General features: G+C 41.3%; 1 protein-coding gene across 1 annotated transcript; it reads left to right on the top strand.

Annotated features, from left to right (window-relative positions):
• Window positions 1-9,225: 9,225 nt before the first annotated feature.
• LOC139381416 (transmembrane protein 254) lies at window positions 9,226-13,477 on the top strand. The gene is made up of 4 exons (XM_071124922.1): window positions 9,226-9,406; window positions 10,615-10,718; window positions 11,363-11,422; window positions 12,624-13,477. The coding sequence occupies exons 1-4, from the start codon at window positions 9,320-9,322 to the stop codon at window positions 12,745-12,747; spliced, it is 375 nt and encodes a 124-aa protein (XP_070981023.1). The 5' UTR covers window positions 9,226-9,319; the 3' UTR covers window positions 12,748-13,477.
• The last annotated feature ends 8,409 nt before the right edge of the window (window positions 13,478-21,886 follow it).

The following is a 21,886-nucleotide window of genomic DNA, read 5'->3' as shown; positions in this document are numbered from 1 at the left end:
GTCTGCAGGAAGAGACTGGCTGGTTGCTGGCAATGGATGAAAGGGAAAGGGGGATACCTTGTCAGTTGTCCAACGGAATGTAATTCAATTGTAATGCGTCTTCCGCATTTAACCCAACCCCTCTGAGAGAATGGAAGGGAGTTATTGAGACGGATCCTGCAGATGGAGACAACACAGGAGGGAGTGGGTGCTGTGAAATCACCATCGAAGAAGAGGTTACTTGACCTCTGTATTGCACTCATCTTCACTACCTTTCTAAAGAGGAGGAAGAACAAACTGACCAACACAAAGACACACCTGTGTTTCTGATAGTTGTGGGGAACAGCTGTCTTGTTACACATGTTTGCCACACCAAACATTTGATGACTTCTCTCTTATAGTATATTTCCATTTGATGTCACATGTGCACATTTGCATTCATTCCTCCCCACAACAACTCTACAGTTCACGTCCACTTTGTTGATAGTCCCTAGCCAGATGTCGAAGGGCCAATCAGCATCAGGGGGTGTGGCTAAGAAGAGCTGAGAAAATGTGCCTTTGAACCTTCAGTGTAGCCCTATCATCACATTTTGACAGTTGCTGCAGCTGTCACATGACCAAACAATTACCTCATACTTGCTGTTAAAATCATGTAAAGTATTAGATGTTACACATGAGCCAATCAGAGAAGAGAAGCAACAGCCTTTAGTCAAATTCCAAATGAGACTATCTGCATTGCCTTTATGTAATCTATAATGAAGGAACATAAAATGCACATGTTAATTTAGCCTACTGTATATGTACTGTATATAATACATAGCTTCATTTTACCCAGCATGCATAAGCTAGGATACTGTTGCAAGTTTGATGTTGTTAAGCTACATGAGTTCATTAGTGAGCTGCTGACCTTATTTCCCAGTGGATGACATTTAATATCAACAGTCTATTTTTGTAACCGGACAAGGTTTAAAGGTGAAGGCATCTATAAAAGACAGGTCTTGTCTTTTATCGTATCCCAGTAGTTCCTTTTTGACTGTTTTGATTTACCACTCTTGAGAGAACATTTACTTGAAATTAAATGTGCACGCGCTTCTATCATATTTCTAGATACTGCATTTTTTCATGTGACACGTGTACACAAATGCATGCGCAGACACGCACATGCACATACTTATAAGCACAAACATATGCACGTATACGCACATGAACACACACACACAAACGCGAAAGATGTGCGGACTCACACGCAGTGTCAATTTTCCAATGTGTAACAAGCTTGGGGAAGACAGGCATATGAGTGATGGGTTGTTCCATCAGCTGCTGGCAGTTCTAGGGTATGAGTCCAGCCTTCACAAAAAAATATGGCCTGTAATTTCATCAATCCCTCAGTGTTGTCCTTTATTGCACAGTCTAATTTAAGAGCTCATCTCAGGGCTTTGTGATTGCTCCCCTCTCTCCTGTCTTATTGCACATCTTCACTTCCAGCCATTCATTGATGCTGCTTGGAATGGGATGGGGGAAAGCTGTGTGTGTGTGTGTGTGTGTGTGTGTGTGTGCATGCATATATGTCTGTGTCCTCTTTAGGTCTCTCAGGTACACTACTAGAAAATATCCCTGTATGCAAATAATCCTTTTGTTATGTTTACCTCCTGTACACGAACATTTTCCTAAATGTTCCTCTATGACCTGTGTAATGAATGATGCTACTGGGTGAGAGCAACAGATGTCGTCTCTCTTTCCATTGTGTCTCACAGCCCATTTCCCCCTGTGGAACACGTGCGACTACAGGGGTAGCAGTCGCAGGAAAACGTTGGTCATAGCAACAGATATGCACCTCCCTATTCAGCCGATCTGGTGGATGCTGTTGTATTATGAGAGGGCGAGTGAGGTCATCGGGTTGATTCGGTAAATTTCATTCATGCTTGCAGCCGACAAGACTGAATATTGCAGAAGGCACAGTTACATTTAGACAAAAACTTTCAAAAAACAAAAACACAGGGTATTACGTTCAATGAAAAGGTTCCTAGCTTACAAGAAATGACAGTTTAAAAAGTCACATTTGGCTGTTAAAAAGTCTGATGGTTAGGGGCTATGGTAGAACGTTTCAGCCTGTTTGTCCTTGTGTGGATGCTGGACAGTCGTTTCTGGTTGTAAAGTAACTCTGCCAGTACTGTCTCCCCTTTCTGTGTGGTAAGACGTCATGTACTGTAGGAGGGTGGTCAGTTTGGCGCATGACGGGAGGGATCTTCTATGGTGTCTATAGAAAACTTACAATATCATATGACAATATCCAGGAGCGATAGAAAAATGGATGGCACAGACGATCTTATTTGTATTATAAAATGTTGTGGTTTTATAATTATAGTTGGAAACATATACCGTCTTTTTGAACCATTTATCCTTTATTTTTCCCATGAAGGTTGACTTCTTTTGAGAGAGAGACCTGAAAAAATGTCAGCACGGGGAAAGCATTAGAAGTGTACGTCAACCATCAAATAAATCGAATAAATAAAATACACTACAATACATAACATATGGAAGCAGAATGGAGTTTCAAAACACGGACACTACAATACATAATATAGATGCAGAATGGAGTTTCAAAACACGGACACTACAATACATAACATAGAACCAGAATGGAGTTTCAAAACACGGACACTACAATACATAACATAGAACCAGAATGGAGTTTCAAAACACGGACACTACAATACATAACATAGAACCAGAATGGAGTTTCAAAACACGGACACTACAATACATAACATAGAACCAGAATGGAGTTTCAAAACACGGACACTACAATACATAACATAGAACCAGAATGGAGTTTCAAAACACGGACACTACAATACATAACATAGAACCAGAATGGAGTTTCAAAACACGGACACTACAATACATAACATAGAACCAGAATGGAGTTTCAAAACACGGACACTACAATACATAATATAGATGCAGAATGGAGTTTCAAAACACGGACACTACAATACATAATATAGAACCAGAATGGAGTTTCAAAACACGGACACTACAATACATAACATAGAACCAGAATGGAGTTTCAAAACACGGACACTACAATACATAACATAGAACCAGAATGGAGTTTCAAAACACGGACACTACAATACATAACATAGAACCAGAATGGAGTTTCAAAACACGGACACTACAATACATAACATAGAACCAGAATTGAGTTTCAAAACACGGACACTACAATACATAATATAGATGCAGAATGGAGTTTCAAAACACGGACACTACAATACATAACATAGAACCAGAATGGAGTTTCAAAACACGGACACTACAATACATAACATAGAACCAGAATGGAGTTTCAAAACACGGACACTACAATACATAACATAGAACCAGAATGGAGTTTCAAAACACGGACACTACAATACATAATATAGTAGCAGAATGGAGTTTCAAAACACGGACACTACAATACATAACATAGAACCAGAATGGAGTTTCAAAACACGGACACTACAATACATAATATAGTAGCAGAATGGAGTTTCAAAACACGGACACTACAATACATAACATAGAACCAGAATGGAGTTTCAAAACACGGACACTACAATACATAATATAGTAGCAGAATGGAGTTTCAAAACACGGACACTACAATACATAACATAGAAGCAGAATGGAGTTTCAAAACACGGACACTACAATACATAACATAGAACCAGAATGGAGTTTCAAAACACGGACACTACAATACATAATATAGAACCAGAATGGAGTTTCAAAACACGGACACTACAATACATAATATAGTAGTAGAATGGAGTTTCAAAACACGGACACTACAATACATAACATAGAACCAGAATGGAGTTTCAAAACACGGACACTACAATACATAACATAGAACCAGAATGGAGTTTCAAAAATCTATAAAAATGTATCCTATAATATATGGTAATTAAAATTGGTTATCGTGGTAATCTAGCATAAGAGTAATGACAAAATCTCCTTCATCAGGCTTGTATGGACAATTTAAGAGTTATGGTCAGAAACAGCATTATAATTGATACACGGTACATTGACCAGCTCCTTGCATTCCCACACTATGAATGTGACTTACAAGCACCATCTAGTGGATATATGTTGCTTTACACTGTGCAAGAGGGACAACGGATCAAATGCATGACAAATACAGATGAGTGTAAAGGAACGTAAATTCAAAGCCTTACTCAGTGGATACACAACCATCTTGAAGGCCTGCTTAGTCTCTCTGTGTTTACATACCCTTCATTATGGCATGATACTTTAAGAATCAACACGATATTACTTCCTCTAAATCAAAGGTGTTTTAATACAATGGATTTGTTCAAATAAAATAAAATAAAATAAAATGTTAATGTCACATGCGCCGAATACAATAGGTGTAGACCTTACAGTGAAATGTTTACTTACAAGCCCTTAACCAACAATTCAGGTTTAAGAAAATACCTAAAAAAAAAGTAAGAGATAAGAATAACAAATAATTAAAGAGCAGCAGTAAATAACAATAGCTGGGCTACATACAGGGGGTGCCGGTACAGAGTCAATCTGTCAATGTGCAGGGGCACCGATATCGAGGTAACTATCTACATCTAGGTAGAGTTATTAAAGTGGCTATGCATAGGTAATAACAGAGAATAGCAGCAGCGGGGGGGGGGGGGGGGGGGGGGGGGGGGGGGGTAGTGCAGGAGTCTGGGTAGTGCAGGAAGCGATAGTGCAGGAAGCGATAGATAAATAAGTAGATAACCTAAAATTAATTGGGATGACGTACATAGGAGAATAAATTGAATCATTGTGGAAAAGAGGACGTATGATCCTCTCGCTCTCTCTCTCGCTCTCTCTCTCTCTATCACTCTCTCTATCACTCTCTCTATCACTCTCTCTATCGCTCTCTCTCTCTCTCTCTCTCTCTCTATCGCTCTCTCTCTATCGCTCTCTCTCTCTCTCTCTCTCTCTCTCTCTCTCTCTGAGAGCATTTAGTCCACAGAAACACAGGCTATACAGTAAACACTCTCGTACTCCCACAAACATACAAAATGCTACAATAATAATAATAATTATGAAGAGGTTGTCTATCGTTAAAAAAAAGAAGAGTGAGATAAGACTTCAGCAGTAAACCAGTTTGTCCCCATTGGGGTGGCTGTCCAGTCCATCTCCCTCCTGCCACTCTCCCTCCAGCTCTCCCAGGATCTCCTGCAGGGACATGGCCGGGAGGTCTGGCAAGGGGGCATGGAGCGGGGCTTGTCCTGGGTATTCTGGGGTAGACATAGCCATGCTCCAGGAGCCATCCAATCGGGAACCTTGGCCTTCCATCGGAGGGGTGTTCTCTTGCCCAACTTCCCAGCAGCCAGAATCCGGGGTGGCTGGGGCCTGGGTCTGGGAAATGGGGCCTCCATAGGCTTCCTGGGGGTTGTTGTAGAAGGGCTGCTGCTCGGCTGAGCGATGGTAGAGGAAGGCCTTGCTGGAGCCTGAGCTGTAGTTCCTCACCTCCAGAGGAGAGGGGCTCCAAATGGACTGGACTGGGGTCGCCTGGTCAACTGCCTGGGGCCAGGCTCCTTGAACCATCTGGTGCCCGGGGCTCTTCAGGTGCATGCTGGAGCTGTATCCCAGCACCTTGGCCTGCCTAAACCCAAACTGGGAGGTGTTGTGGCCAGTCTCCTCCGCTCCAGGGTAGGGTGGAAAGTAGCGTCCATAGAAAAAGTAATCCTCCTCCTTCACCTGGGCGGGGTAGGCAGGGGGCAGGCAGGGGGGGGTGGATAGAGGGGCAAGGCAGTGCTGGGTAGCCCCTGTCCCCATGGTGCGGGGCTGGGAAACTGGATCCTGGACAGGGGTGAACCCACCAGGGGAGTGTAAGCCAGAGTCTGACTGGCACAGAAACGTCTTAGCTCCCTTACACTTCAGAGTCCGAGCCCTCCTGTTCTGGAACCACACCTGGAGAGAAATTGCAAAACGACTGTTGTTATAACACTGCATTTAGAATGTACATCCAACGCAAACAGAAACTACGTGACTAAGATAGAATTATCTGCTTTGAGCCCATGTTAATAATTTACCAAGCCCACTCTCAAACACCTGTAGAATACAGTGAGAGCGTTTGGGGCTTATCTTGCTTTTGTCTCCTCTGTTTACTATTAGTGTTTTACATTCTACCAGTCAGACCAAACGAACCACAGATAAAACCGCTTACATCATCGTAGTGAATTAAAAGATAAACAGAAACCCTGCTACTGCCAGTATCAGCAGCACACACGCAGGCCCCATTTTGAACACAGGGCATTTGTAATATAAACCAAGCCCGTTACACTCGCGTGTGCGGGAGTCTGTGCGAACGCGTTCCGGCATGCTTACATGTGTGCGTAGCTGCTTACCTGGATACGAGATTCAGGTAGCCCTGTTTTCTGGGACAGGCTCTCTCTCAGGCTGATGCCAGGGTAAGGGTCTGTCTCAAAGGTGACACGGAGTAGCTCCACGTGCTCTTTGGAGAAGCTGGTCCTCTTTCTGCGGTTGGTACTCCGGGACGAGGCTCCGGTAACGGCCATCTGTCCTGGGACATCTGAGGGGGAAACAACAGGTTCCAGATCAGAGATGAGCCAGAGGAGCCCAGGACAGGTTGTGGAGGGTGGTCTTATCATGTAGTGAGTCTGTCTCCAGGATAGGTTTGCTTAGGCAAGAATCTATATGTGACTCTCTGTCACTTTGAAGCATTACGACTGGTAAACCTAGCCCATAGGACAAAAACATCTGTAAAGTTCCTTTGATATTTCAAACCCCCTAAAAATCCATTGTTTTTACGAAAGCAAATGTTCAGCTTTAGAGAATTTTTTAAAAGTACAAAATAAAAAATGACAATAATTATAATCTGTGATTCACCTGGCCTACTCAAAAATACAAATCTGACATTGTCTATATGCTGGGTCAGCCAGTGACCTCTCCTTACTGATGCTGGTGTCCTTCCACATGGTGCCTTGATGGTATCCAAGATGTGTAGGAATCTGTAAGTGTTCTGTGAGTCGGTATAGATGCTCCTTCATGAAGGCTCTCAAGAGCTCTGTCTCCAAAATGCATAGACCGCCCTTTTATATTGTTTGCAAGACTCTGTACCCAAGCAGTATCCAAAGTTTGGCAGTTTGGAGGGGGGTATGTTTGTGTTGACCTGGGGGTTGTCTTAGAGGTACTGAGGCCAAGATAATGTGAATGGCCCTCTCCCATCCTCATCACATGCAAGGTCATTGGCACACAAGGAGACATAAAATACATGACTAAATAAAACACGACTCTTACGGACTAGCTGAAAATTGATGCTGTATAACAGTAATACGTGCTTACTTCTTTGTGTGTAGATAATGTGGAGCTTACTGCATTTTCAAGGTGCCTTATAAAAAAGTGTTTGGCATTGTGTCCACAGAAACTTTTACAGTGTTTGGCATTGTGTCCACAGAAACTTTTACAGTGTTTGGCATTGTGTCCACAGAAACTTTTACAGTGTTTGGCATTGTGTCCACAGAAACTTTTACAGTGTTTGGCATTGTGTCCACAGAAACTTTTACAGTGTTTGGCATTGTGTCCACAGAAACTTTTACAGTGTTTGGCATTGTGTCCACAGAAACTTTTACAGTGTTTGGCATTGTGTCCACAGAAACTTTTACAGTGTTTGGCATTGTGTCCACAGAAACTTTTACAGATGCTAACTTTTTTTTGTATTCACAAAGTCCTTGGTTTGTTTGCATCCATTAACCGAACAACTGGCTTGAAGAAATATCAACTCACGTGCCTATTAGTGAAACGCAAAATGCCATTCATGAACAGAACCTTTTCCGCGACTGCTGTGTTCTATTGAAAAGCAACACAGATGCAAGATATCAAAATAAGAAAAACAAGGATGTGTAATTGTTTGGTGATTTAATAGGACCATACTCAACATGCTACCTCACCTCCCAATTGATGTATAGGCCCAATACAGTGAAAGGTCAGGGGTTGCGCTGGTTTCATCATGGCCTATGGGAAAGACTGACCCTGAGGACAGTGAACTTTCAGCTCAGTGACACTGATAGAAATGTAGGGACACCAGACACAGGTATTTTAACACAGAAGTAGTTGAACCAAAAAACAATAATATTATGTAAATAGTACAATATACTGTAATATACCTTAGTATTTTATCTCTTACTGGTATTAATATGATTATATAGTAATAATCCTAAATAACATATAACAAAATGCAATAACAGCACTGTTATCTCTACTTTTAATATCAGCCGGTGAGACATTCCTTGTCTTTTCTTTCCTTATCTGGACTGCGAGGATCAGGGTCTCCATGCTTTGGGACGGCTCCTGAGAGTCCCTCCTTTTCCGGGGCCATTGGACCTGACAGCAATTCATTCTGGGGGTTATCCAAATCCTATTACACATTATGTGCAGCCCTTTGGTCCTTCAAGCCTCTTGCAAAATTGGTATTGTCCTCCTCAATACATACATAGCCTATAACATTTGTATTTGCACACTTCAGAACGTGTCATATGGTGGCTCCTCACATACTGTTTCATCACTGCTTCAAATAAAAGCTATATTACAAAATTAACAAGTTAAACTCATAGCACATGCAAATACATTGTCTCTATTTCACAATGGCCTCATGTAGGCTATTCTTTGAGTTCATGAACTGTTTTGCTCAGGATTTAAATACTTCCGACACACAGTTTTACATGCAATAATCAGTGAATAAATAAGTAATTATAACTAGTTTGACCAATTTCCATTTGACTAATGGTGTAATTACTATAAAGTGGTTGATTCGTTATTGTCATGCAGATAGAGATATCTAGACTATGAGGATTAGATTGTAAATACCTTAGGTCCCATGACCATTTTACTGTAGAACCATTAGTTTAGATCTAGTCTACATCCATTAGCCACTTAGATGGATAATGTCCCACTTTTACTGAGCTTTAATCCTATAACTTTGAATAAAATAGACGAAAATCATTGGCAAATACATTTACTTGCCAATGATTTTCGTCTATTCTATTCAAAGTTGTAAATGTATAATAAATCAACAATACATGCACACATGCAATGCATGCACTTTGAACTTTTCTCTTTATTTCAGTCAAGGCTATTCCTATTTCGAAACTAAATAGCACTTGTCTCAAATCAATATTGAACCTTGGATATCATATGACTGATAAAGAAAGATTGACATCATCCTACTCTAATCCCATTCAGAGACAGCAGTCTCGGTACAAAAGCGTACCTACTGTTTTTGTTGCACGTGTTAATTTGAGAGCGGGACAAGTTAAACGCAACCATGGCCAAAAGCGATGGATGTCATTATTTTAGAAGAACCAGTGTTTTTTGGATAACTACAGTGGCGCTTTCGATGGGATACTTCACAGTAAGTCAAAACCACAAAACGTGGATGGTTTTGAAGCAATACCACCGCAATTATAAAGCAAATGGTTGAGTTCACTGTGCCACAGCCACGGTGCCGTAAACATAGCCAAAGCGTCACCACGAATAGACTCCGGGTGGATCTCCATTTTACTCGGCCAACTTTCTGTCTTTTATTCAGACATTTGTTTTTGTGGTTTTTGTTATTCAATTCCCGTGAAGTCCATGACGAAGTAGTACAGTATTTAGCTTACGAAGTTAGCCTGGATGTTGCGCTTGCAATGAAAGTGTATCCAGGTCATCAACCCTGCGAGTTAAATATAAATTATTCCTGCTGTAAGGTCCCGGCTAATACAATTAATTTGAAAATGTGTTATTAATTGAAAAAATATATATTGTATAGTTTCCGTTGTAATTACCGACTTTTAAGCTATCTATTATTGCAGTTACTTAGGGGGGAGTGGAAGGGGAGTGGAAGAATGTACCTGCGCTGCGGAATGGAAAGGATCGAAAGAATTCCATGATATTGTAACGTTAGATAGCCTTTGACATTAGCAGGCCTATTTATCAGCCATAGATAACACTACAGATAACGCATTATGTTTGGAATGTGGGGAAAGGGTGAGTTTAACCTAACATAGCAGGCGTGAAAAGATAATTTGGGTGCAATATGTCTCTTAGTAGTCTAGTTCTATTCTGGCTAAATAATATCCCCTCATTGACACATCATTTCCCCACTACATCTATGGTATGCGTTGCCTTCCTCAGTCATGTAAATCAGAGGTCATACTAATGTCAGGATGTGTGCGCCAACACTGGAACCCCAGTGACAACTGCTTGCTAGGACTGTCAGCGAAGCTAAATGAGTTTGGCTATATCCGAACAATGATGAGCCAAAAGTGGAGAGTTAGTGCACAATGGCCTCTGCACAAGCTGGAAGCCCTCTGGAATGTATAGGCCTGAATAGTCTTTTTGTTAAGCATGTTGCAACCTGTCAGAGGTGGACATAATATTCAAAACTCAATGTTACAGTGACCATGTGATTATATTCGAAAATTACTTGGATGGGGGACATGTGTACCTAATTAATGTTGTCAAAAGTTGTGGAAGCAATTAATGTGTATGGGGCACTGTTTATAACATGCTATTTAGTGAAAACTATGCGTTTTCCATGAACTGACTGTCTGACCGCATCTCTGTTCTGTGTTTCAGTGGACAGTGTTCTGGCCACAGCAGGTCCCCTATGACAACCTGGGCCCGCTTGGCACCCTGTCCAGATACCTGGTGGACAATTACCATTCTCTCATGTACAAAGGGTAAGTTAGTGTTTCTCCATGGTAATGTTTACAAGATTCTGTAGACCTTATAGTCAGAATGAGGATAGTCAATGTGAAATTGAAAGAAATGCTGAATGAAACTGCAGTTACAATGTATAGCACATGCAGCTTCTACAGTTGTTAGGCCTAACTCTGTAATAACCAATCATTTTAGGTTTAGCATGCAAATTAACAAGGAATTAATTACTGCACTGGGTAGGTTTGCCAGCACACCATATCACTGTAAATGAGATTTCGAGTGATGTGCCAGGTACCCACAGAATATAGAGGCTTGGTCAGTCTGCATAATCCACTGTGTCCCACTCTTTTTCACCATTTTCACACTCTTTTCACAACATTTTCAAACAGTGTAACACTTCCACTCATCAATCACATGCATGATTGCTTATGAAATATCAAAGAAACACTCACACATTTTATATCCGAACAAGACCAATGTGTTTTCTGTTTTTGAATCTCTAATCAATTGCTGTGGTATGGGACCATTACACTGTAGCTAGAGGAAATCATAAAATCATTGGTCACTTGCCTGAAAAAAAAGTAAGACTGTTTTTAAAGAAAGCTGTTAGACATTGACTAGAAACATCCTCATTCTGAATGTTGGGTGTTGCTCTGTGTTTCAGATGGTGGGCAACCTGGGTCATCCACGTGGCAGAAGCCCTTGTTGCCATGAAGGTCTGCAGGTAAGATGGATGTTCATATATCCATGTCTCCTCCAGGGGGTGCTATTGTTCTGCTTTCTATCAGGCTCCCTCTAGTGACATGCTATCACACCTACTTTAAAACCCCAAACCTTAAAACCCCTGTAGGTCTAAGCCTCTAGATCGCAATATCTACTAAGCTAACATGTATCATTGTTTTAAGATGGTCATTAAATGTAGAATTTAGTCATTTTAATTTAGAATTGTAGGACCCTTGTCGTTATAAAACAAATATTTGATTATACATTGAATTTGGCCTTTACTGCTATAGCCCAACACATTGAATAACACATTGATAAATGGCAAAACCAAAAGTTCAAAAATAAATATTTGTATTTTATTAAGACCCATGTTTGGTCACGTTATTTTTTGTCACATTTTACCCCCTACGCACTTTTAGCAATTTTTACAGCCCGGTACTGGGTTAACCTTTAGACGACTCCCCTGAAGTTTGTGTGCGTCATAGAGCAGAACATCTGGCACATTTGTGTTTGGGAGAGTCTCCCCTTTCGATATTGGGAACATATTCGTTTGTATCCGGTTTTGTGAAAAGACCTCTTCGAAATGAGGATGTCCGCGACAGAGTTCAGATGACTGCCGTGAAGCTTGTGGATGTCGTAGAGCCAAAACAACCGGATGGCATATTAGTTACTTAGCTCACACGGTTCGGGTTTTACAGACGATTTTGTGACAATTTTCTCATCCGGAGCCTCTCGTGTGTAGAAAAAGGCCACTTTCACAAGCCCCATGTTATGGAATAAGCCTTATATCGGCGTAAAGAGGGGATTGAGCTACAGCCGTTACAAGAAATGGTGTCTCTAGCATAAACACACGAGGAGCTAATCGACTCTTAAGGTGTTTAAGCCTATGTGTTGACTCATGTTGCCCAAAGGTCAAAGAGAATTGAAGAAGTGGGAGTCATAGAGCTACTGTTGACTGTACCGAATACAATAGTTTTATTGTGATTCTTCTAGTGCACCATTCCACAACATGTTTTGTTTTGGCCAGAAGGGGGCATCGTATAACTGCATGTCTAGTTACGTTTAAGATCTTACTATGCACAGCCTTCTGTCTCCTCTCTTTATATTTGCCAATTTGGACTCTACTCAATAAGGGCCATTGTGTTGTAGTCCCTGACACTGAACCTGAGACTAAACTGCTGCCTGTCTGCGTCTCTTCACAGTGACAAAGGGGTGGACGGCACAATGACACGTTGCCTCTGGTTTGTCCAGACGGTGCTGTTTGGCTTTGCCTCTCTCGGTCTGCTTCTCAAATACAAACCTGACCACAGGACCAAACAACACTGATGCCACAAGGAAGACCCTGCTGCAGAACAGAGTCTATAGTCTTTATAGACTACACCACCACTTCCTCTACAAATAATGAGTGGCCATGGCATGATGTGAACTTTTATCTGCAATCTGTTTGGGAACAAGATAGTCATTTGTGATTCCAGATTGTACAGTGCCCAGAGAGGACCATGAATAAAATAACTTACAACATTGTGATTGTTAAGGACCTTTAGACCTTCTGATTGAACAGTAGAAACATTCAAGCCATCAAAACTCTTCATCTTACAATACATAGCTATTGTGAAGCTTCCCACCACACACCCAACATTCCTCAGAAAATAAATGCACTTTTTTTTTTTATCCAGAGCATATTTTAGGACAGAATGCAATGCACTGTCTACACAGAGATTATCACAAGGTTCAAAATGACAAAATATTTTCTGTTTTATATCATGATGGAAAAGTACCAAGTTTTCCTACAAAATGTTTTCTAATCATGCTACAGCATTTTCAAATGTTAAGTTCAGATCACCCATTATAATCACTGTTTCTTGTTTTAATGAAAAAGGACTACAGATGTTTCTTAACTTTCCTTAGATTAGATTAGATTCATCCATTTGCCTTTAAGCATGAGCATGCTGGGAATTAATTCACAAATTAATATAGATAAGGGATAAGATGAGAGACGAAGAGTGAAGTTCTCTAATTTATAACGTGTGACAAATAAAGAGTGATTGATGAACAAACTTGGCTGTTTAAATCTACTTTATTTTTGTCCACCTCTGTCTATCATACTGTCTACACCTTGTGTGCTTGGACAGCCATGACGAGGACATAACATCATGGTGTACTGTCCCACAGAATCTCTTGTACAGGGCCCGGTTTCCCAAAAATATCTTAAGGCTAAGTTCATCTTAGAACCATACAGTGGTGACCAGTCATTCAGGGAAGGTGGGGCTGTAAGCCCACATTTGTAGCAAAAAAAAGCCTGTTTTGCGTGTTATTTATTATTAATACGTGTCGCATATCAGTTTACAAACAATGTAAAGAAAAAATATATATCATTGAGTTAGTTAATAACAGTGCATACAAACATGGTCTCTTTTTTTGTTTTCTTGAGTAAGGCAGCTCCAAAATGCAGGTGTTTCAGTCTAGCTCAGTGGTTTCTGTGGTGGTGGGGCAAGCCAGCAGAAAATACGGAGCGTTGTGCAGTGATTGGCTCAGTGTTCTATCACTCATGGGGACACTAAGTCACTGCCAAGTCTAAGGGTAGAGCTCGAAAACTCAAGCCCCTTGGGTGCTACTATAGAGTTACATTAGAAGTGCACATCCAAGAAGGCTCAAGATCATTGGCCACAGATAAAATGACGTCAAATCACGTTATATCTATAGTAGCTTTGATTGGACTGATCGTGTCAACCTCATACTTTCAAAATCTTAGCTAGCAGTCATCTTCATGAATCAAGTCGACCATCAAGTCCTCTGGCAAATCCTTTTTAATCCTTGTTATATGAAGAGAAATAATGACGAAAAATTACAGATAAAACATCAGTGCTCATCCGCCATTTGACATAAACAAGTTGGAAATCTCAAATTCAACAATGAGTGGTTTGTAAAGGACTCGGTGCCTAACTGCAAGCATTGCAAAGCAATCGTTAGCCTGCTATTCAGTGGAGTGACTTTGTGGTCCAAAATCTAAGATTACGGGTCTCTTTTCCTAGTTTACAATTATAAACATTCAACATTGGCCATGCTGTCAATGAAGCATGATTTGTGCCGCATTCAATACCACTGTTAACTTGGAACAGCAACATCTGAATAGTGAGTTTAAGACAACTGGGAACTCGGGAAAAACGAGATCCGACTGGGAAAATATGTTTTGGACTTTCATCCAACTCGGAATTGTAAATCAGGAACTCGGGCCTCTTTCTAGAGCTACGACCTGAAGATCACTAACGTCATCATGATTCAACCTTGTTTTCTGAGTTCCCAGTTGTCTTGAAAGCACCATAAATCCAGAGAATGCCAAACTTTGATGACAAAGTTTGATGACAAAATTTGCACACTAAGGACTGCTTCGCCACTTTCCTGTTCAAGTGAGCACAGCACAACAAGCTGAGTCCAAAAATGTATTGTATGCTGCTGCGTAAAGTATGGAATATGTCAGGGAGATGTGTATACTGTAGCTAAGAAAGTAATACTAAGTGTATGTAGTGTAGTAAACTGTTAGTAGCCCATGTGTCTCACCCAAAGAATTTGGTCTATTTTCACCTTTTAATTTCGCCTACTGTTCTGACTTGGTGGTGCACATAGCCTATAACCTGTTTTAGAGAAATGTAATCATCGAATATTGTAAGAGCTTTGATTGTCTGCTAATATGCCCCCTTTATTTATCCTATGGTTCTGACTTGGTGTACAGTCATGGCCAAAAGTTTTGAGTATGACACCAATATTACATTTCACAAAGTCTGCTGCCTCAGTTTGTATGATGGCAATTTGCAAATACCCCAGAATGTTATGAAGAGTGATCAGATGAATTGCAATTAATTGCAAAGTCCCTCTTTGCCATGCAAATGAACTGAATCCCCCCAAAAAACAATTTCCACTACATTTCAGCCCTGCCACAAAAGGACCAGCTGACATCATGTCAGTGATTCTCTCGTTAACACAGGTGTGAGTGTTGACGAGGACAAGGCTGGAGATCACTTTGTCATGCTGATTGAGTTTGAATAACAGACTGGAAGCTTCAAAAGGAGGGTAGTGCTTGGAATCATTGTTCTTCCTCTGCCAATCATGGTTACCTGCAAGGAAACACGTGCCGTCATCCTTGCTTTGCACAAAAAGGGCTTCAAAGGCAAGGATATTGCTGCCAGTAAGATTGCACCTAAATCAACCATTTATCGGATCATCAAGAACTTCAAGGAGAGCGGTTCAATTGTTGTGAAGAAGGCTTCAGGGCGCCCAAGAAAGTCCAGCAAGCACCAGGACCGTCTCCTAAAGATGATTCAGCTGCGGGATCGGGGCACCACCAGTACAGAGCTTGCTCAGGAATGGCAGCAGGCAGGTGTGAGTGCATCTGCACGCACAGTGAGGCGAAGACTTTTGGAGGATGGCCTGGTGTCAAGAAGGGCAGCAAAGAAGCCACTTCTCTCCAGGGAAACATCAGGGACAGACTGATATTCTGCAAAAGGTACAGGGATTGGACTGCTGAGGATGGGGGTAAAGTAATTTTCTCTGATGAATCCCCTTTCCGATTGTTTGGGGCATCCAGAAAAAAGCTTGTCCGGAGAAGACAAGGTGAGCGCTACCATCAGTCCTGTGTCATGCCAACAGTAAAGCATCCTGAGACCATTCATGTGTGGGGTTGCTTCTCAGCCAAGGGAGTGGGCTCACTCATAATTTTGCCTAAGAACACAGCCATGAATAAAGAATGGTACCAACACATCCTCCGAGAGCAACTTCTCCCAACCATCCAGGAGCAGTTTGGTGACGAACAATGCCTTTTCCAGCATGATGGAGCACCTTGCCATAAGGCAAAATTGATAACTAAGTGGCTCGGGGAACAAAACATCGATATTTTGGGTCCATGGCCAGGAAACTCCCCAGACCTTAATCCCATTGAGAACTTGTGGTCAATCTTCAAGAGGTGGGTGGACAAACAAAAACCCACACATTCTGACAATCTCCAAGCATTGATTATGCAAGAATGGGCTGCCATCAGTCAGGATGTGGCCCAGAAGTTAATTGACAGCATGCCAAAAAGAAGGGTCGACATTGCAAATATTGACTCTTCGCATCAACTTCATGTAATTGTCAATAAAATCCTTTGACACTTATGAAATGCTTGTAATTATACTTCAGTATTCCATAGTAACATCTGACAGAAATATCTAAAGCCACTGAAGCAGCAAACTTTGTGGAAATTAATATTTGTGCCATTCTCAAAACTTTTGGCCATGACTGTACAAGGAGAACACCGTAAGAAAGGCCCATTTTCTGAATTCTGTCGCTGTACATTTCAAAAGTCCTGAACAAGTAGTTATATTGACTACGTCCACCCTAGCTACCGCATTAATGTCTTAATTGAAATTACGGATTGCCTCTTATCCGCTTGTCGTCCCCTTATGCCATAGTTTGTCCATCTCAATTGTCAGTAGAAACCACATTTGTTTAAGCAAGTCAGCCATATCGGGGCGGCAGGGTAGCCTAGTGGTTAGAGCGTTGGACTAGTAACCGGAAGGTTGCGAGTTCAAACCCCCGAGCTGACAAGGTACAAATCTGTCGTTCTGCCCCTGAACAGGCAGTTAACCCACTGTTCCCAGGCCGTCATTGAAAATAAGAATTTGTTCTTAACTGACTTGCCTGGTTAAATAAAGGTAAAATAAAATAAAAAATCAGCTATGTTTTTTTAAAAGGCCGTAAATGAGGCTGAACTGTTGCAGTGGTAAGGTGTTGGGACTCTGCTGTTGGGACAGCTTTATGTGGGCCCTTACAGTTTGTGGGCAACGTTTGTCACCATTATAGTGCAATTAATGTATTATTTAGTGTTGTGTAGTGGCTTTACTGGCATGCATACCACCATTTTTTATTTTATTGCCCCAACAAGATTTACAGTGAGGGAAAAAAGTACTTGATCCCCTGCTGATTTTGTACGTTTGCCCACTGACAAAGAAATGATCAGTCTATAATTTTAATGGTAGGTTTAGTTGAACAGTGAGAGACAGACTAACAACAAAACAATCCAGAAAAACGCATGTCAAAAATGTTATAAATTGATTTGCATTTTAATGAGGGAAATATGTATTTGACTCCTCTGCAAAACATGACTTAGTACTTGTTGGCAAAACCCTGGTTGGCAATCACAGAGGTCAGACGTTTCTTGTAGTTGGCCACCAGGTTTGCACACATCTCAGGAGGGATTTTGTCCCGCTCCTCTTTGCAGATCTTCTCCAAGTCATTAAGGTTTCGAGGCTGACGTTTGGTAACTCGAACCTTCAGCTCCCTCCACAGATTTTCTATGGGATTAAGGTCTGGAGACTGGCTAGGCCACTCCAGGACCTTAATGTGCTTCTTCTTGAGCCACTCCAGCCTCAGGCTGAGGGAGATTGATAGTTCTTTTGTGTTTCTTCCATTTGATAATAATCACACCAACTGTTGTCACCTTTTCACCAAGCTGCTTGGCGATGGTCTTGTAGCCCATTCCAGCCTTGTGGTCTACAATCTTGTCCCTGACATCCTTGGAGAGCTCTTTGGTCTTGGCCATGGTGGAGAGTTTGGAATCTGATTGATTGATTGCTTCTGTGGACAGGTGTGGACAGGTGTCTTTTATAGAGGTAACAAGCAGAGATTAGGAGCACTCTCTTTAAGAGTGTGCTCTAATCTCAGCTCCTTACCTGTATAAAAGACACTTGGGAGCCAGAAGTCTTTCTGATTGAGAGGGAGTCAAATACTTATTTCCCTCATTAAAATGCAAATCAATTTAGAACATTTTTGACATGCGTTTCTCTGGATCTTTTTGTGGTTATTCTGTCTCTCACTGTTCAAATAAACCTACCATTAAAATTATAGACTGATCATTTCTTTGTCAGTGGGCACTATTATGTTGATTGATTAATTCCAGTTAATACTTTTTGATTTTAAACGTATAGGCAGCCTAGCCAGTCCAATTTTGAACATAAACCAAATTTGATCACATTCACATTTTCTTCTCACACACAAATGGACTGTACATTTTGTATTTTATTTAACCTTTATTTAACTAGGCAAGTCAGTTAAAGAACACATTCTTAATTCAAAATGACGGCCTACCCCGGCCAAACCCTAACCCGGACAACGCTGGACCAATTGTGCGCCGGCGTATGGGACTCCCAATCGCTGCCGGTTGTGATGCAGACTGGAATAAATAATGTTATCAATTAGTTACCCTGACCAAATGGACAGCGCACATAGGCTGTATGCAGCTGCTCTTATTAGTAGCCTACAGTTGATCAGACTGAAAATTGGTCTCGTTTTCATCCCATTCAGCATGTCAGATCTCTAATGTTAGGGTGATGCCTAGGCTGCTATAACATTTATGTAATGAGTTTTTGCTTGTGTCTGTCCAGAGTGGTTATGTGTTATCATCTTTGCTAAATAAATACCTGAGGAAAGTGGAAAACCTACTTGAGCGCGCGAAAAAAATGCCCTGCCTCTTTAATCTCATTTTTAATGGATGACGCGATGGAAGCTATTCAATTGATTTCGACATTCTAGAAAAAGACAGTAGACAGTTCCATATGTTCAGCAAGTAAAGCATCGTAACGTGACATTACCGCTGCAAGCTCCTTGTACTTTCACTTGTTAGTGGAACTTTCTCTCTCGTCATGTCCTCTAAAACCAATTATTGCATGCGCGAAAATAGTGGTATTGATAAGCCGCTTGAGAACGTTCCTGTTTCTTGTTAATTAAATTCTCATTGTGTTGCGCAGTTTGAATACGCAGACCTTCGTCATGATCGATGGGGCCTTTTTTTACAGAAGCTTGAACCTGATGTGGGCATTTAAATGCTGTCTGCTTTTGTTTTGGCGTTTAGCAGAACGATCAATGTTCTTTAGGTCACTGTACCCCTCTTTGGCCAAAGGCTGACTTTCCAAAAAGCAAGCAAGGCCAGCAATACTTTGATGAGAGGCTCCCTGTTAACCAGCTACTGTTATTCTTTTGACACCAATTGGTATTGAACGCCCTCACCTTTTCATCCTTCTCCGTGAAACTGATCTCAGGCAGAGGTCGACCCTCTGTTTTAATTCACTTCTTTTCCGTGTACCCCCAGAGAATGAAAGGGGTTCTTCAACAAAAAGTAATCAAAACTTGTGGTAGCGCTGGCGGCAAAAACGGAACACTGGAGCTGGTAGCTAGCTAGCTGCTGCTACTTAAGTTAGCATGGCAAATTCAAATAAATTGCACTAACTGGACACAAAAGTTCTAAAACCAAGAAAACAATGTATAATCAAACTCTTCCGTGTCAGGTAATTTTAAGGAACAAATTTGAATTGTATAATATCCCAAAATTGCTCAACTATCACTTTTCAATCTCTATCCAATCATGTCACCAACTCACCAAGCTTCTCAACACATAGAACCCTGTCCCGCCTTATTCCGCAGCACAATCCCAATACAACACACTAGGTTCATTCGCTGATCCTAATCCAGTTCATACTGCAAAAGCTTTGATTGGTTGGAGGTCGTCCTCCGGAAGTGGTCATAATTACCATGTAGGTCTATGGAAGGGGGTGAGGCCTACGAGCCTCCTAGGTTTTGTATTGAAGTCTATGTACCCAGGGGAGGACAGAAGCTAGCTGTCCTCCAGCTACACCATGGCGCTACCCCAGCGAGTGCTGTTGGTTACTATAGACCTTCATTGCAAAACAGTGTGCTTTAATCAGTTATTTGGTGACATATGAATATATTTAGTATAGTTCTATCTAAAAGGGATACATTTTGTAATGTTTCACTATTTTTATTTTTAGGAAATTTCACTGAGGAGGATGGTCCTCCCCTTCCTCCTCTGAGGAGCCTCCACTGTTTGGAGGATATATTGGGTGCGTTCGTAAATTCACTCTGGCTACCTACTCCGATTTCAGAGCACTCTCGTCTGATTGTGCCAGAGTGACACAGGTGTTGTTAAGCCCGAGACGAAGTCGAGATCCAGCAAACCGTGCAAATATATCCTCCAAACACAAGCTTCAAGGACATAATCACTTTTGTATGGGTTACCAGCATATTCAAATACTGATTGACATTTTTTCAATAAAAACGTTATTTTGGTGCATTTATTCATACTATTTCATCCTTCCACAAGATATAGTCCCGACACAAATCTACCCAAGCCAGCTGCTCGTTTGTTCTATCTGTTTGGTTGCTAGAGACCCAGTCGTTTGTTCTAAATGTTTCATTGCCATACTGGCTAGCAATGTCAAAAAGTCCAGCCAGATTAAATAGCTGCATTTGCATTTGTTAAAGCGGTTTTCTCGTAACATTTATTTGGATGCATCCATAACAATGAGCTAATGAGGTGCGATTTTGCCTGGCAAAGAAAATGTTCTCACTCGCCAGGACACTGTTGTTCAGAGGAGCTAGCCAACAACACAGCTAACACAATCACTTCAAACTGATAGACATTTCAAATTGACATTTCTTTCTTCTTTATATCAATCAAAATTATGCCATCTGATTTATGATTTCGACTGGCTGAGAAAGCGCTGCCTGCCTCTCCGTCTCTCCCCTCACAGTTTCTGTGGCTGTGTCGCAGGATTTATTGCCTTTACAGGAGAGTAATTCATTATCTGTCTGTAGCTATCTATTTGATTACTTTGATTAACACAGAGCTTACACTCAAACATCTCCTCCTGCTAATATCTCCCCAGGCACTGTCATTATGTTTATTGAATCATTGTTGCTCCAGCTTGCCTTGGGTCTGGTTCCTGAGACTAGCACCAGCTATTAAAGCTATCACTGTCTTAATTTTGATACAACTGGTCATTTTACAGATGATAAACTGGAGAAGCTTGAGGGGACAGTTCATAGGCACCTAATCTTGTGGGACATTTGTAATATCTCAGTATCAATAGCTGACTCGGTTCGTAGATGACGACGTGTTTTTCTGTCTTAGCTGCCGTGGATTGGTAAGAAGTATAGGACATTGGGAGGTCTAGATTGCTTCATTGATATATAGTGGTCAGTTTCTTAGTACTGACCAGGCCAAAGTAGCACAGCGGGGTCAGAATGTCCTCTGCTAACGAACTTAGGGAATTAGCCCATCTAAATCATCCCGTCTCTCCTCTGGCACTGTCTCCACTCATTAATCAATGAGATGTCATCTTCTGAACCATGAGGTAACTTTTATTTCAAGGCATCGCACACTCCTTCTCCCTCTCTCTCTCTTTCTCTTTCTTTCTCATCCTCTCTCGCTCAGCAAGGGGTGGGGGTTAAAGGATCAGGTCTGACTCTATACAATAGCCCACTATATTTAGCTCCCGCGATCAAATGAATTGATGGGTAGATAGCAGATGCTCTAACACAACTATGAATAACATGCGTTGTGCAGTTGATCCCATTGGCTGACCTTACCTGATCCTGTCTCATCTGAACTGGACATACAAACTACGAAGACAAATCG

Source organism: Oncorhynchus clarkii, chromosome 23, assembly GCF_045791955.1.
Source record: "Oncorhynchus clarkii lewisi isolate Uvic-CL-2024 chromosome 23, UVic_Ocla_1.0, whole genome shotgun sequence".
Lineage (NCBI taxonomy): Eukaryota > Metazoa > Chordata > Actinopteri > Salmoniformes > Salmonidae > Oncorhynchus > Oncorhynchus clarkii.
This window is presented reverse-complemented; position numbering and strand designations above follow the sequence as displayed.

What these genes read in the sequence shown, in the direction of transcription:
- LOC139381416 (XM_071124922.1), top strand. Translation starts at nt 9,320, where the DNA reads ATGGCCAAAAGCGATGGATGTCATTATTTTAGAAGAACCAGTGTTTTT. An exon ending in TTTCGATGGGATACTTCACA is followed by an intron (nt 9,407 to 10,614) that starts GTAAGTCAAAAC and finishes TCTGTGTTTCAG; the next exon opens with TGGACAGTGTTCTGGCCACA. An exon ending in GTTGCCATGAAGGTCTGCAG is followed by an intron (nt 11,423 to 12,623) that starts GTAAGATGGATG and finishes GTCTCTTCACAG; the next exon opens with TGACAAAGGGGTGGACGGCA.